Source organism: Micropterus salmoides, unplaced genomic scaffold (genome assembly GCF_014851395.1).
Source record: "Micropterus salmoides isolate LMB-PRFRI ecotype aquatic unplaced genomic scaffold, ASM1485139v1 Ms_hic_scaffold_1, whole genome shotgun sequence".
In the NCBI taxonomy this organism is placed as follows: Eukaryota; Metazoa; Chordata; class Actinopteri; order Centrarchiformes; family Centrarchidae; genus Micropterus; species Micropterus salmoides.
The window spans coordinates 21,527,317-21,541,965 of record NW_024040040.1 but is presented as its reverse complement, the minus strand read 5'-3'; the positions used below and the strand labels follow the sequence as shown (position 1 = coordinate 21,541,965).

Genomic DNA, 14,649 nt, shown 5'->3' with positions numbered 1-14,649 from the left:
TTTAACAGTATATTTCTGTTATGGTGTGACCAGGCAAAGCACATAGACTCACATATTTATTAAATCTTTATTTATATTTTTTCTTTACAATACAAGTATTATAAAACCATTAATATATTTCCTGTTAAACATGTCAGAGAAACAATAAAAACAGGCAGTCAGTCGACATGTGATGGGTGAATGCAGTTGGCAAACAGTGTGTCATTGAGTGTCAATCAGGTGTCAATTAGTTTGGTCTCCCTGCCATCCAGGCTGTGTAGCCGAGCACAGAGAAACAATCTTACCCGAGGAGTTTCTGTTGACGTGGTAACAGTGACTGTTACCAGCTTGTGTGGAAATCTCCAGATATTCATGACTAAAAGTTAGCAGAGTAGTGCTCTTTAAAGCGAGAAGTCATGCTGGACTTTGCCATCTTTGCTGTCACATTTGTCATCATTTTGGTCGGCGCTGTTCTGTATTTGTACCCGGTGAGTCACTGCTGTTTGTAGGTAGCTGCAAGTTATGCTAACGCTAGCTATTTAGCTGTCTGTTATGCCCAGGCATTGTTAAGCCAATACTCATCGGCAAGCGGAAGCGTCTCATATAAGATCATTAAAGATCTTCAACGAATTGTTACAATGCCTTTGTCACTTAGGCATGCAGCAGACATCCAACACACCAACCAGTAGCCTGGTTCAATGAAATAAGTTACAACTTCAATCTTCGTAATCCACTTACCAAACCAGTTTTTTAAGTCGAGTGTTAGATAAATACTGTCATTTGTAATTAATTTGTCATTTGTCTGCCAATTTTACCGGAAGACTTTAAAATTTATCACCTTACACGGGGTTTTCCAATGTGAAGACGCATTCAGTTTTCCCAATTCCGCATTCAATTCCCAATTTGATTTCATACTAGTGAATGGACCACTAACATAACGGCTGTAGCTGTAATCTGGACAGGGATAACCAACCTAACCAACCAACATATCAGACAAGACAGTAAAGGCGTGTGAACACCAGATTTGGCAGAACACATCTAACGTTATATTATCAAAATCATATTAATAATGAAGTATTTCATTGACACTAACTGCAAAAATGCATTTCTAATCATGTTTTCAGTCATCTAGAAGGGCCTCTGGCATCCCAGGTCTCAATCCTACAGATGAGAAGTAAGTTGACATCTTTTCCGCTGCTTTTTCCAGCTGCTGTTAACTTTCATTAAGTAAAAGGATTTTGTAAGGTTTATATGCAAGCAGGCTCCCTGGCAAGTCCTGTTATTTATAACACTCTAGTAAGGAGTTTATTGAACAGAACACAAGTCTAATACCCTGAAAAAAATACATTTATAGAACAATATGTGTAAAATATGTTATTTCTTGTACTTTTTAACAGATGTCCAGATTTTTACCATTGACAGGGACAAAGTAACTTTCCAATGTCAGCACATATCAATCGGGTGGTGTGTAGCAGATGTACATCATGACTCTCCTGTCACAGAGATGGAAACCTGCAGGACATTGTGAACAAAGGCAGTCTGCATGAGTTCCTCGTCAGTCTGCATCAGGAGTTTGGGTCTGTGGCGTCATTCTGGTTTGGGAGTCGGCCGGTGGTTAGCCTGGGCTCTGTGCACCAGCTGCAGCAACACATCAACCCCAACCACACCAGTAAGTGCACCAGAGGCCTCTGTCATAGTTGGTCATGGTAGGTTATTCTGTGAGGAATTAAAATTTTGCTAGCTGATGATAACAATACAAAAATCCTTGATTATATTAGGTAAATGTATCAGCCTTTTTTTTTATCCTGTTGTAAACAAAAACAAACAAAGCTTTGTTTTTATTGCTCTTCTCAGCTGACTCCTTTGAGACGATGCTGAAGTCGTTGCTAGGTTACCAGTCAGGAATGGGAGGCGGGGCCACTGAAACTGTAATAAGGAAAAAGGTGTATGAGAGTGCCATCAACAACACACTGAAGAACAACTTCCCTCTTGTGCTCAAGGTTCATATCGCTGATGAAAAGACATATTTACCACTGCAAAACCTTTATCTTCCTCGCTGAAATGAAGTCATTAATACACTTTCTGAAATTGTTTGTCTTCTTTCACTTAGCTGGTGGAGGAGCTGATGGGAAAGTGGAAGTCATTCCCGGAGGATCAACACACCCCTCTGTGTGCCCACCTGCTGGGTCTGGCCATGAAGTCTGTCACCCAGCTTGCTCTGGGCGAGCGCTATAAAGACGATACTGAGGTCCTTTCCTTCCGCAAGAACCACGACGCGGTGAGACAATGCCACCTACCTTAAGGAAGAGATCCATAGCCACAGTGGAGTGAAAGGTTTTCTAGCTGAGAAAAATCACTCTTGTGCATTGGATTCTGGTCCATTTATCTGCACCTGAGGGTGTTAAATGTGGTCTTTTGCATCTTCTACAATATTATTTTTGCATATTTGTTGAACGTCTACAAAGGGCATGGAGTCCTTTTAGGATTTCAATACCTCTTAACCAGGAATTTGGTCTGTTGAAATGGGTCAGTTGATTTGTTTTTCTCTTCTTCTGACTCACGCTGGTGCCACCAGATCTGGTCAGAAATCGGGAAAGGCTACCTGGACGGCTCCCTGGAGAAGAGCTCCAGCAGGAAAGCACATTATGAGAAAGGTTAGTGAGTCTGCATCATGAACTTTAAAATAACTGATGTTAGCTCCCTCACCCCTGCTGTGTGTTGACATGTGGGAGCAGTGCTGGGCTTCGACTGTTGCTCGGCTCTTGAGTTGCTCACTTGATCTCTGTGTGACAGACAACAGATAAAAACTATAACCAAGTCTTCATTATTCTCGCCTTAATCAGTGAAAGGCAGTGTTTTGGAGGACTAGTTGATTTATCTGCCAAGGACACTTGTTACTGGGACTTGGCACGTGGTCAGAGTTAATTTTAGATGCTGTTTGAAGAGCCAGAAGGAAGCAGACCCTTTAACTTGTAACCACAGTGTAAGTGTTCATGTGAAAAAGTAACAAATGTCATTTGTTTTTCTTCAGCTCTGTCAGAGATGGAGGCTGTGCTGTTGTCAGTGGCTAAGGAGAGAAAAGCCCAGAAGAAGCAGACTGTGTTTGTGGATGCTCTGCTTCAGTCCAGCCTCACAGAACGACAGGTGAATACTGATGATGTCACCAATTCTAGTTTAAAGCCCAGAAGACAACCCAAATATCTTCATGGTTCCCCAAGGTCTGAAAACCTACTGAAATACAGTTTTTGCTTGTTTCAGATCATGGAGGACTGCATGGTTTTCACTTTGGCCGGATGCGTCATCACTGCCAACTGTAAGTGACAACCATCAAAACAATAAATAACTTAAATCAATTTTTCAAATACTTGATTAATCAACTAACTGTTTCAGCTCTAAAATTAACTGACCAATCTCCTCAGCTTCATGTCACATAGAGGAGATTATTTTCTGTCTGCAAAATATCACATTGTTCTAACTTTATGGCTAAAAAGAGACCATGGTTTTCCTTCACAAGTGAGAAGGATGAGAAGAATAATCCAGAATTTTCTTTCTGATGTTGAGATTTAACCGTAGAATCCCTAAAACAGTCAGCATGTGTGTACATCAAATAAAGTGTCCTAGAACAAGAAATCAAACCCCAACCCCAAACATTCCCTGATGAATCCCTAAAGCTTAAATTTAAAATGTTGTTTTGGCAGTGTGTATATGGGCACTTCGCTTCCTGTCCACTTCAGAGGAAGTTCAGGACAAACTGTACCAGGAGCTGGATGAGGTTTTGGGTTCAGATCCAGTTACCTTGGACAAGATCCCTCAGCTCAGGTAAGAGCTGTGGATCTGGCTTTCTATTTAATCCATCAAATCTCAGGCTACACACCTGGCATTGATCCAGTGTTAGTGAAACATGGAAAGATAATGCATGTTTTCACTGTGATTTGCCAGTTTGGGACTTAATAATTCAAGGTCAAAATTTCATCCAGGCATTGTTGATGTGTTCAATGACCTTGATCTTATCACATTACTGTCTTTGGAAAGATACTGCCAGCAGGTGCTCAACGAGACGGTGAGGACTGCCAAGCTGACCCCCGTTGCTGCCCAGCTTCAGCAAGTGGAGGGCAAAGTCGATCAACACGTCATTCCTAAAGAGGTATCTGGTTTCCTGCTGTCTGTCTGTTTATTTCACTTAAGCTCATCACAGGTTATTAGAGCCAGATGATCTGACACATTTATTGTAGAGAGACCTTCAGAAGAGAAACCTTAATTTTGAAGAAAATGTGTGCCTTTTTGGTTTGACCAACATAATAAACCTGACATGATTGGAATTACAATTGATAAACTGTCTAAGAAAAAACAAATAGCCATTTAGTGGAAATGTGTATATCTTCATGGCTGTAGGTATTGTGTATGTGAGCTTTTTCTTCATCTGAAAAGTGTATTTGGAGAAGTTAGTCATCCAAAGAGTGGAAACCAAAACAAGAATTCAGTGATGTGATATGTTTTTTTATGGTCCCTATTATGTAGACTTTTTTTCCCCCTGTGTCTACAAGAAAAACTAATTACTGTATATTAGAACTGAAAATAACAAGAGTAAGGGTGGCAAGACAAGTTTGTTTGTATAGCACCTTTCAACAAAAAGGCAATTCAAAGTGCTTTAGAATCATAAAAGGCATTAAGACAGGATCATATAAAACATGGTGTATATATATATATTTTTGCACATATATAAGTTTTGTTGCCTTGCCATATTTCAGACTTTGGTCATCTATGCATTGGGAGTGGTGCTGCAGGATTGTGACACCTGGAGCGCCCCATACAGGTTCACTTTATATACATTTACATTTACTATTGACATGTTTATCAATTCATTTCAAAATGTCTGGGGAGTGGCGTCTGGACTAAACAACTATAAAAAACTGTGACCCCCTGGCTTTTCCTCTAGCCCCACCATCACGTCAAAACTTGAATTTGTCTAATACTTTGGATACCTGTACAATTCAAGGCATTCCCATCATCCTCAGCTGTACTTTGTGTTTAGTGCTAATAAGAAAATATTAGCATGCTAACACGTTAACCTAAGATGGTGAACATGGTAAACACTTTACCTGCTAAACAAACGTTGATAGTTGAAATAGTGTGACAGCATCACAGGGTGAGGTATCTTTCAGGTTTAGAATTTGATTTGATCTAAAATTTCTGATTACTGTGACATTCCTCAGGTTTGACCCAGATCGATTTGAGGAGGAATCAGTCAGGAAAAGCTTCTGTCTGCTTGGATTTTCAGGAAATCAAACATGCCCAGAGCTCAGGTAAAGATGCATTTTGTCTGATCTGTACCTTATTATCCCTCTGGGTCTAGACTGTGCTAATGATACTGAGAGTAATATTGGACGGACCCTCAGTTTAACCTTATAGCTCCAAAACAGTTGAGAAATTTGATGAATTTGATTTCAAGCTTTCTTGGAGCTGTAAAAAGAATCTTATTTGACTTGAGTGACTTTGAGTGTGCTGTGTGGGGGTAGTTTGGCTAAAATGATCTGGACATACTCACTGTTTTGGACATCCTGTATACTTGAATGAAATTTCCATGATTAATTATATTTGGTCTCTCTGACAGGTTCGCCTACCCTGTAGCTACTGTCTTGCTCAGCACGGTGGTGCGACAGCTGAAGCTTCACCAGTTGAAGGGACAGGTCGTGGAGGTCAGATCTGAGCTGGTATCCACACCTAAGGACGAGACCTGGATCACTGTCAGCAGACGAAGCTAGAACTAGTTCTTAAAACCCTTGTTTTTAATTTAACATCTTAATTAAAGGAATTACCAGCAAAGTATTTCTTGAATTTAGAGGATTCAGTCTGCCAGAGGAACCCATGCCTTATGTTATATTTTTGTTGTAAAGAGCTTTTTCCCAACTTTTTATGTATAGTCATTGTGTTTTTACATCCAAGTTGCACCACCATATGTTCCCATGGTTGTATTTCTGTTTTTTTTTTTTTACTGTAAAATAATCTGAGGCCTTAAGCACATTATTACCTTGTCAGGTCAGATTTGCACTTGTTGAAAGACTCCATCTGTTAGAGTAGAGAAACTCTGTGGTTTAATACTCTGCGAAGTAGATGTCATTTACATTTAGGGCATTTAGTAGATCCTTTTGTCCAAAGCAACTTATAATAAGTACGTTTGTCACAAGAAAGATCAAAACAACTTGTGTGCCAAAGTTTTTTCTTTAATTCTGCCTTGAGTCAAAATTCCCAATGGCATGTGGCTTGTTTGTCTAAATGGCTCACATGACATTTAGACATGTCATTAATTTTTTTTCAACACAGTTGCATCTTACACATCATTACATCAAATACATGAGGATTTTGTGTGTGTTTGTGTCATTCATTTATATTTTTAATTGTGTATCACTTCTTTCCTAACGAGCACATTTCCTACATCAAATAAATATTTTTCAATTTGGTATCAGAGGAGAGTGGCACTGTCACGTCGTGGTTTCCTGTATTAGTCTGGTTTCAGTCTGCACAAGGAATATTTTTAACTAAATTAACTCACGTAAAGCACTTTGAATTGCCTGTGACCCATCCGCCAATGTGTCCCTGAGCAAGACACTTAACCCCTAGTTGCTTCAGAGGCGTGCGACCTCTGACATATGTACCAATTGTAAGTCGCTTTGGATAAAAGTGTCAGCTAAATGAATAAGATGAATGATTTTTAATATCTGTGCTTCTAAGGGCCCTTGGGAAAGTTTCAATTTTCTCACCAGAGCCAAGCCTGCTGCTCTGTAACTGATTCTGTGGAGAGGGAGTGATAAAAGAATAAAAACTGGATCACCCAAGGGAAATAAATATGGTCTTATTTTTATTACAAGTAGTCATTGAGTTAGTGTGAAAGTACAATATTAGAGAACTGAAACATAATAAAAATATCACTACAGTAAACCTATTACATGCATTTAAGCAGCAATTTGGAAACCACTAAAGCATTCAACCAAATGGGAGTAATTTCTGTTCTGAAATATTATACATTGGGCACTCCTGCTCTCCACCAGCTGCTGGGAGAACCCTGCAGTACCGCACACTGCCGCGATGGCGGCAGCGAGCCCAAACCGACACACACGCGCCGCTCCGCTAAAGATGTGAAAATGGCGGAGCTACAAATGCTTCTGGAAGAGGAGATTCCAGCAGGACGAAGCGCACTACTGGATAGTTTCACCAATTTGGAAAGGGTCGCGGAGTACTGCGAGAGCAACTATGTCCAGGTAGGCTGTCACATGCGTGGAAGAAAACACGGTGTAGTTCCTTTTTTTGAAGGGCATCACTGACGGCACCACTGTGGGGCGAACCGATGCTGCTAGCTGTAGCTAAAGCTACCGATGTGCTGCAGCCGTGTTAGCTAGCTAGCTTCGGCTAAAGCAAAAACAACCCGCTGTCAGGGCTTTTTGTCTGATAACTAACACATAATTTGACATTTTCCCGCTTCATTCATATCAAGAGGTATCAACATTGCCTTTAATGTTACGTTCATATTGCTAACGACAGAACAATGTGTATGACTTGTTATAACGTTACATCAATCGAAGGCTATCGCGTTAGCCTGGAAGCTTGCTAGCCAGCTGCTCGGCATCACCCACGGTCGAAATTACAAAACAGGCACCGTGAAAATCAACATCTGTGCGCTCTGCTCGATCAATCACTGCCGCCACCGGTGTTGTAGCCCTACTATTTTTAAAACTAACTGGTTGCCATACGCGTGCGCGTGTTGTGCACAGCAGCTGCGGACTGATTTCATCCCCAGATTCGTCACACATTCACAAACATGTTCCTGGCGAGTTTCAAGTCGCATCTTTAATCTACTGCGGCGATCATGATTGTATAAGTGAGCACTACATTAGAGCCACATACGAAAAAATAAATTAAAGAAAACAGACTTTTTATAAAATCGTGTCAAGCTGGTTTCGAACTCATCTGAGTAAAACGCAGTATCTTCTCCAATCACTCAACGCTACCTGCGAGCTAACCAAGCAGTTACAGATAAATGATTTCCAGTCACATATTGATCAAGCACGTCATCATCCAGGTAACACTTTGTTGGGGCTGATCTAAAACAACTGGTTACCTTGAGCGATCTTAAAAATACCATGTTTATCAAGGTGTTTTTCTCGAGGCTTCGGCAATATTGACCACTGCATTACAGCCCCCTCACACTATGACACGGGAATGCTTTTACACAGTGACGATCTAACTCCGACTATACTGTGAAAACATGAATTTATTGTCAACACCGAGCCACAGGAAGAGTAGAAGTGGAAATATTCTGCCCACAACACTATGGGCCTAAGGCATGGACTTAATTCACATCCATCCTTCCTATATTGTAGGCTGTAGTAAAATACGAGGCACCCACTCAGACCTCTTTACCAGTAAGTGCTCGTCCAATCCGCGTTTTAATGCCGAGCTTTAGCTGCTCCAAATAATGTCCTCAGCGTGGTGGGCCATTGAAATAGGATACAATAAATGACCCAAACATTTCAATCCGTGAATCATTTGTTCATATACTGTTCGCTGAATTAACCGAAGACAGTTAATTTGTGCTGTGTACCATTGGATGTACTGACCACTGTGAGTGAATTAGTTTGATACAGAAAAAATCTTAAAAACCGGAGGATTCTCAGACAAGTTCGGAGGCGTTCCCATTCCTGTCCCCACACACGCATTCAATGAGTTACACTGTGTAGCCTACTGCAAGTTGAGCCTGGTTTATTTCCCAAAACACTAACATAAAACCCATTTAACTTGTTAGTAGTTGTTCAAGCTCATCTTCATAAGCCTACATTAGCCTAAACCAGGTACCGCCTTGCTGCTTGTTTATCAAGTGTAAAACACAATGTAACTTCCTTACAAATTCCAGTTTTTTGTTTCCTAATTCTGACTTGAGCATGCTTTTTGTGTTGGACGATGGCTGTAAATCGTTAAGTCCATGCCTTAGGCCTACAGTGTTGTGGGCAGAATATTTCCACTTCTACTCTTCCTGTGCCTCGGTGTTGACAATAAATTCATGTTTTCACAGTATTCGTCACTGTTTAAAAGCATTCATGTGTCATAGTGTCTAGGGAGTCAATATTGCCGAAGCCTCGAGAAAAACACCGTGATAAACATGTTATGGTATTTTTTTTTAAATCACTCAAGGTAACCAGTTGTTTTAGATCATCCAAAACAAATTTGTTACGTGGATGATGACGAGCTTCATCAATACGTGACTGGACAACCGTAATCTATATTTGCTCGGTTAGCTCGCAGGTAATGTGGAGAAATGGGGGGAAAAAAAGTTACCTTTTGCTCAGATGAGTTCGAATCCAGCTTGACGCGATTTTATAAAAAGTCTGTTTTCTTTAATTTATTTTTTCGTATGTGGCTCTAATGTAGTGCACGCGTATGGCAACCAGTTAGTTTTAAAACCAGTAGGGCTACAACACCGGCAAACCAGCCGATCATGCACCAGTCACATGTAGGACGCGATATCAAGCGCCAGATTAATCTCTAATGAGCTTTGGTTGACAGAAGATCAACTGCCGTGACAATATTATCAACAACCACAGATTTGTGGTGTTGGACTGAAACATAGCGACTTGCTCTTAACGTAATGCTTAGTTAAATGCCGGTATCTACACGATTTCTTATCTTCATTCATACAGTGTTCTTCGGGTTGGGAGGGACAGTGTAATCTTGCATCTATTGAGTCAACATTTTCTTTGTTGATTTGCACAGCATTTTGGCTGGTGTGAAAGTACAGTCAATCCCATTCAGAGCTTCAGTAAGATTCTGCCGGTGTGATCTCCAGCTGAGCTTCGTCTCAAGCCTGTTATCACATAGGGGGTTGAACATTGGGACCACAGTGTTTAGCTGGGAGAGGTTTTGACAAGGTGGGATACTGAAATATGCCATCCTTGATAAACAGGGCCAATCGGGTCTGACAGGTTGAATTTTGTCAGTGTGCTGTCTGGCAGGCTACCCTGGTTTCTTCTCACCCTGCCAGGTTTTCCAAGCTGCTGTCAGATGGATAGTACCACTTGTAGATTAGCTGGACAGAAGTATTTGTCGGAGGGGTTTTTAGTGGTATTTTTCACCTCTCCCTCTCAGTCCTAATTCACATCTTCACTCTGCCATGTCTGTCCTAAAGCTGGGTTCCTTGTAACATCAGTCATGTAGGAATGGATACTTGTTGGATAGTCTTTTATTTTTCCACTGGTAACATGTGCTACAGGTATGTGAACTAATATTAAAACCATGTTTTTTCACAGAATAAAATATCAGTCTGACACCTTCCAGGAGTTATTTTGTCTTCCCACATTTTTTTTCACAACCACCTGAAGAGGAGTGAGTTGGCTCGTTGTGATTCAGGTGTGGGTTAAATATGGGAAAAGCTAGTGAGAAAAGGAGTTGAGGAAAGTTTGTCACATTCAGAGTCTTTCCTGTAGTTGCATTGCACTGTGGACCAGAAAAAATGGTGGATGGATTTCATCCCCAAGTCTTTTTTTTTTTGTTGTCATGACAGAAACATTTCCAGCTATTAAAACAACTAAGAATATGACATATCTTACATGTTTGAAATGTATTTTGGTTTGTAATTAATTACACAAACTCTTTGCGGGGAAACCAACAAAAATGATAATTACTTAAAACAATATAGTACTAACATAGAAAATAATGCACCAATAGGGATTTTAAGTTATGCCATTTTTACAAAACACTCCCTATTTGATGTCAAATGTAACATCAGACACATTTGTTACAATCCTTATTATAGTAATGCCAACTTTACATTGTGAACCGACTTTTCAATATGTCCTTTTTAATTATTTTAAAACATTATCAAACATATACAGAGTGTGCTGCGTATACTCTTCTCAAATCATATTGACTCTCATTTTAAACAACTTGAGGATACTTTCAGGCAGTGATTTGTCTGTGACGTTCTGCTTTTTATGGTTTTTATTAGCCCTTAATTTGATAAATAGGGAAACACCCATGTGACCCGCTAGATCGGTATCAGGTCCAATACTGACCTTGTTAAGTTGACTTGGTATCAGCCAGATGTGACTGATCAATATTAAATACAGTTTCCTCATCAGTGACATATAATTTAGTGTTTCCTCTTATCAGTTTTAGGTGTCACAACAATCTCTGGCGTCATGTTATAGTTTTAACTATTCTGATGCTAGTTATCGAACCCAGTTCCTATGGAATCTTGCCTCTAAATCCAAACTCTTCAACACATATCTTGTCTGCGCTCGGTGACCTTTATCCTTAACCCTTCTTCACTTTTGTGGCTAAAGTGAAAGGAGTTTCTGGGTTAGGGGTTAGGTTAGCTGGGAGAGTCGACACATTGAACAAGGTGCGTTCTTTCAAATTTACGCCACGTTGAAGTAAATGTTTCGTCATGTTGGAGCTGCTTCCTCCCTTGCACCAAATCTCCTTACTGCAGGTGTTGCATTTCTTTTTTTAATGAAGTTAAGCCAAACTTTGGAGCGTTTGCTGCGGTCCGCCATGGTCCAGGAATGGAATCTGAAGGACTGTCTTCATGCTTTGTTGACGTACTGCGTAACAAAGGAGGTGACGTTAGGTCGGCGTAGCGGGTCCTGGCAGATAGGTGACACTTTTATGAGCTGTAAAATGGTCACTGCAGTTCAATCGGGAGCCACGCTGAAATATGCAGAAAGTTAGGAACCGATAAGCAGAATCCAAATGCACGTGTCTTAACAGATCCACAGTTCTTGGAAATTTGGTACAGTGCACCTTGGAACCTGTGTTTGATTCCCAGCCCTACTAACCTAGACATATGTTATTGGTCCATGCATTCATCCTTCCCTTCCAAAAATTGTATAATCATTCAGTCTACGTAGTAGCAGGTGTGGCCAATAGATGAGTTCTGTCTCTTCTCTGCCCTGCAGGTAGGAGCTACAGCTACATACTCCTGACTTTTGCCACACAACCTGTTTGTCAGTGCTGCACCCTCTCCCCACCTTTAAATGAAACTGTTTGTTTGTTTTCCTGATGATTTGTTGGATTGGATTGCTCTTTGTGATTCCACAGAAATGCATCTTGTATCACAAGCACATTCTGTTTCACATAAAAGGGAACAGACGTATTCCCACTGAGGATGCAGCTGGTTCAGCCCGTGGGGTAGACCCCGGCTTGTAGCTTTAATGTGCTGCCTCGTTGGGTTTTATCTTTATTCAGTTTCACAATAATCAGTTTAGCCAAAAAATCTGATCCAAATGTGTTGTGTGTTACAGAAGTAAAGTTTAACAGCATGACTGTATTTCACTGTACAAATAGTGAGATTGTTCCCATTTCCTGATTTGCATTTGACATGTCAAGCAATCAGTTAATGGATATCTTGGGACTGCAACTGAGATACAAAGAAATGTATTGGAACACCTATATTTTTTGGGCTGTCCTGTCAGTTGGCAGCATACTTTTGAAAAGATCAAAGGATACCAATTAATCTATATCCAATCACAACCCCAATGCTTCTCTGACCCAGAGCGTGTTGTAATCAATCTGCTGCTATGCTGTACCCACAGAAGGAAGTGCATGCAGGGTTGAAATAGATAATGAAAAGATTCTTTGCTTTACGGTTTGCTAAATTAATTACTCTACAGACTATTTTCCAGGTTAGTCAATTAGCATCCGATAATAGTGAAAGATGCCCATTGCAGTTGTCAGTTATGGCTTGTTTTGTCCGACCACCAGTTCAAAACCCAAATATAATAAATGTATTAGAACATAAGATGAGAAAAATAATTTAAAAAGCAGGGGAACATCCAATGTTTGGAAAAATTCTTTAAATGATAATTTTGTAAAATTAGTTTCTGATTAATTTTAGACCCCAACTAGTTGCTTCAGCTGTTTGTTTACAACAGTTCACTTTTTAAAATTAGTAATGAATCAATCTTTAAGTATTCACCTCACTTTATAAATGAGGCTCCAACTAACGATTCTTTTCATTATCTATCATCACTGTTTCCTAACGTCTAAATCTTATAAATAATTAGTTTACTGCCACATAAGACAAATAAAAGCTTAAATAACGACCATTTTTGCTTGAAAAATGACTAATGATAAGTTGATTACAGTAAATAGATCTACTTTAATTTAAATAATGATGTACTTGTTTTGTGTTACTCAGCTGTGCTTGCTGTGACACATGCAGACATAAGGAACACAGTTTCACAGCAGAAACATGAGCTGATCCACCTGCCCACGCTGTACCCACGGCCAAACCACTGGCTGCAAGCTGCATTACTTGCTGCTCACTTCACTGCCATTAAAGGGTTTTGTTTTTTTACTTGACTAAAATGTTACTTCTTGGCACTGAAAGCTGTGAGGCAGCAGTTCCTCTCCACCATGCTGCCACAAATTGCACTCAGGGTTAAATTTATTAGCTACATAACTGTATCTGTTCCCTTTTGTGTCTGTGCTACAAGGATGATCTTTAGTTTAGGTCATCTGAATCAAAGTAAACCCCTCTTGCATTATGTGTTCATTTAGCACCTGAGATCTTGGTGTCACAACAAAGGAAGGCTGTAGTTTTTAGCTTTCGTTTTAAAAAACCTTGAAGACAGATTAGACCTGCAGCGATAAATTTTTTGGGTGGAGATGGAGCAGTGGATAAGACTTTGGTCTGTGTGTGAGAGACTTGGGTTCGAATCCACTGTGAGACACCAATGTGTCCCTGAGCAAGACACTGAACTCCTAATTATAAAGACTAAGAATATGGGTGAAGGGATGGATTAGCACACACAGGTAGCAGGGATTGTCTGAGCTACAGAGAGAGCTGCAGGTGAGTTAAAAGGTGAAACTCCCTGACACCCAGTTAACTCATGATGGTGAGGTTACAACTTGCGGCCCAAAAAGGAGAACAACAAACGCATGTGTGTACATTTTCAGCTGAGGACTGTGGCTTACTTTGGCTAGCCTTAAACTCAACAATCAATCATTATTTCAGTTAAATGCTAAAGTTACTGTTACCATGTCTGTGGTCCGCTGGCAGAACATCGGCTGCTTTTTGTTTGGATGCTGTCGTGCTGTTGCCGAGGTGACATAAGTTTTGTTTTACGGTGGACGGACGGTAACATTACAGAGTTGTTGTTTTCTTTAGCTTGAAATAACCCCATACTTTGGATACTTTCTTGTTTGTCCCTCGCTATTTTCTCTCTCTTACTCCAATTTGCAGACAGCTCCATTATAATCACGTCAGGTTCACAGCGTAAGCGCGATGTGCGACAGTAATAAATGTCCGTGCGAAACACAGTGCTTTATAGTTATATGGATTAAACGAAGCATCGAGGCAAATAATTTGTGTCGATGTATTTTATCGATTTTAATCGATGAATCGTTTCAGCCCTAGTGTCAATGCTCATCTTCCACAGAGTGGAAAAATCTATTATAGTAAATATTTCAATGCTTCTGATTTCATACATTTATTTTATCTGAAGTTTATCTTCATTTCTTTATGCTGAGTTGAGAATTTTCACGTCAGAGCTGCATTACTTTACATACGCTGAGCTGCAACAATTAGTCAGTTAATTGATGGACTGAAAACCAAATCTTCTACAATTTAAACTGATTTTCAAGCAATGTCTCCCACTCCAGGTAGTCTTTTGGTGAGGA

The 14,649-nt window shown here is 40.1% G+C and overlaps 2 protein-coding genes across 14 annotated transcripts in view; both read left to right on the top strand.

Annotated features, from left to right (window-relative positions):
* The first annotated feature begins 248 nt into the window (after positions 1 to 248).
* On the top strand, positions 249 to 6,818 carry LOC119905397 (cytochrome P450 20A1). The gene is made up of 13 exons (XM_038722413.1): positions 249 to 467; positions 1,104 to 1,153; positions 1,482 to 1,648; positions 1,834 to 1,979; positions 2,090 to 2,257; positions 2,555 to 2,633; positions 3,011 to 3,123; positions 3,238 to 3,292; positions 3,678 to 3,798; positions 4,012 to 4,123; positions 4,728 to 4,792; positions 5,193 to 5,282; positions 5,591 to 6,818. Exons 1-13 carry the CDS (start codon positions 396 to 398, stop codon positions 5,739 to 5,741), a joined length of 1,389 nt encoding a protein of 462 aa, XP_038578341.1. The 5' UTR covers positions 249 to 395; the 3' UTR covers positions 5,742 to 6,818.
* A 76-nt stretch (positions 6,819 to 6,894) lies between these two features.
* Positions 6,895 to 14,649, top strand: part of LOC119905352 (abl interactor 2-like) — a 45,263-nt gene continuing 37,508 nt past the window's right edge. For 2 of the 13 annotated variants that reach the window (XM_038722350.1, XM_038722294.1), the window contains exon 1: positions 6,923 to 7,235. In XM_038722350.1, the coding sequence (XP_038578278.1) occupies positions 6,924 to 7,235 (312 nt within the window). In that variant the 5' untranslated portion in view covers position 6,923. Of the gene's footprint in view, positions 7,236 to 14,649 lie in introns of all 13 variants that reach the window. The other 11 variants (XM_038722379.1, XM_038722312.1, XM_038722398.1 and 8 more) reach the window with 10 other exon arrangements.

Excerpts from the sequence above, each read along its gene's own strand:
- LOC119905397 (XM_038722413.1), top strand. The coding sequence starts at position 396 with ATGCTGGACTTTGCCATCTTTGCTGTCACATTTGTCATCATTTTGGTC. Across the intron at positions 1,980-2,089 it reads ACTTCCCTCTTGTGCTCAAG|CTGGTGGAGGAGCTGATGGG; the intron begins GTTCATATCGCT and ends TCTTTCACTTAG. Across the intron at positions 2,634-3,010 it reads GAAAGCACATTATGAGAAAG|CTCTGTCAGAGATGGAGGCT; the intron begins GTTAGTGAGTCT and ends GTTTTTCTTCAG.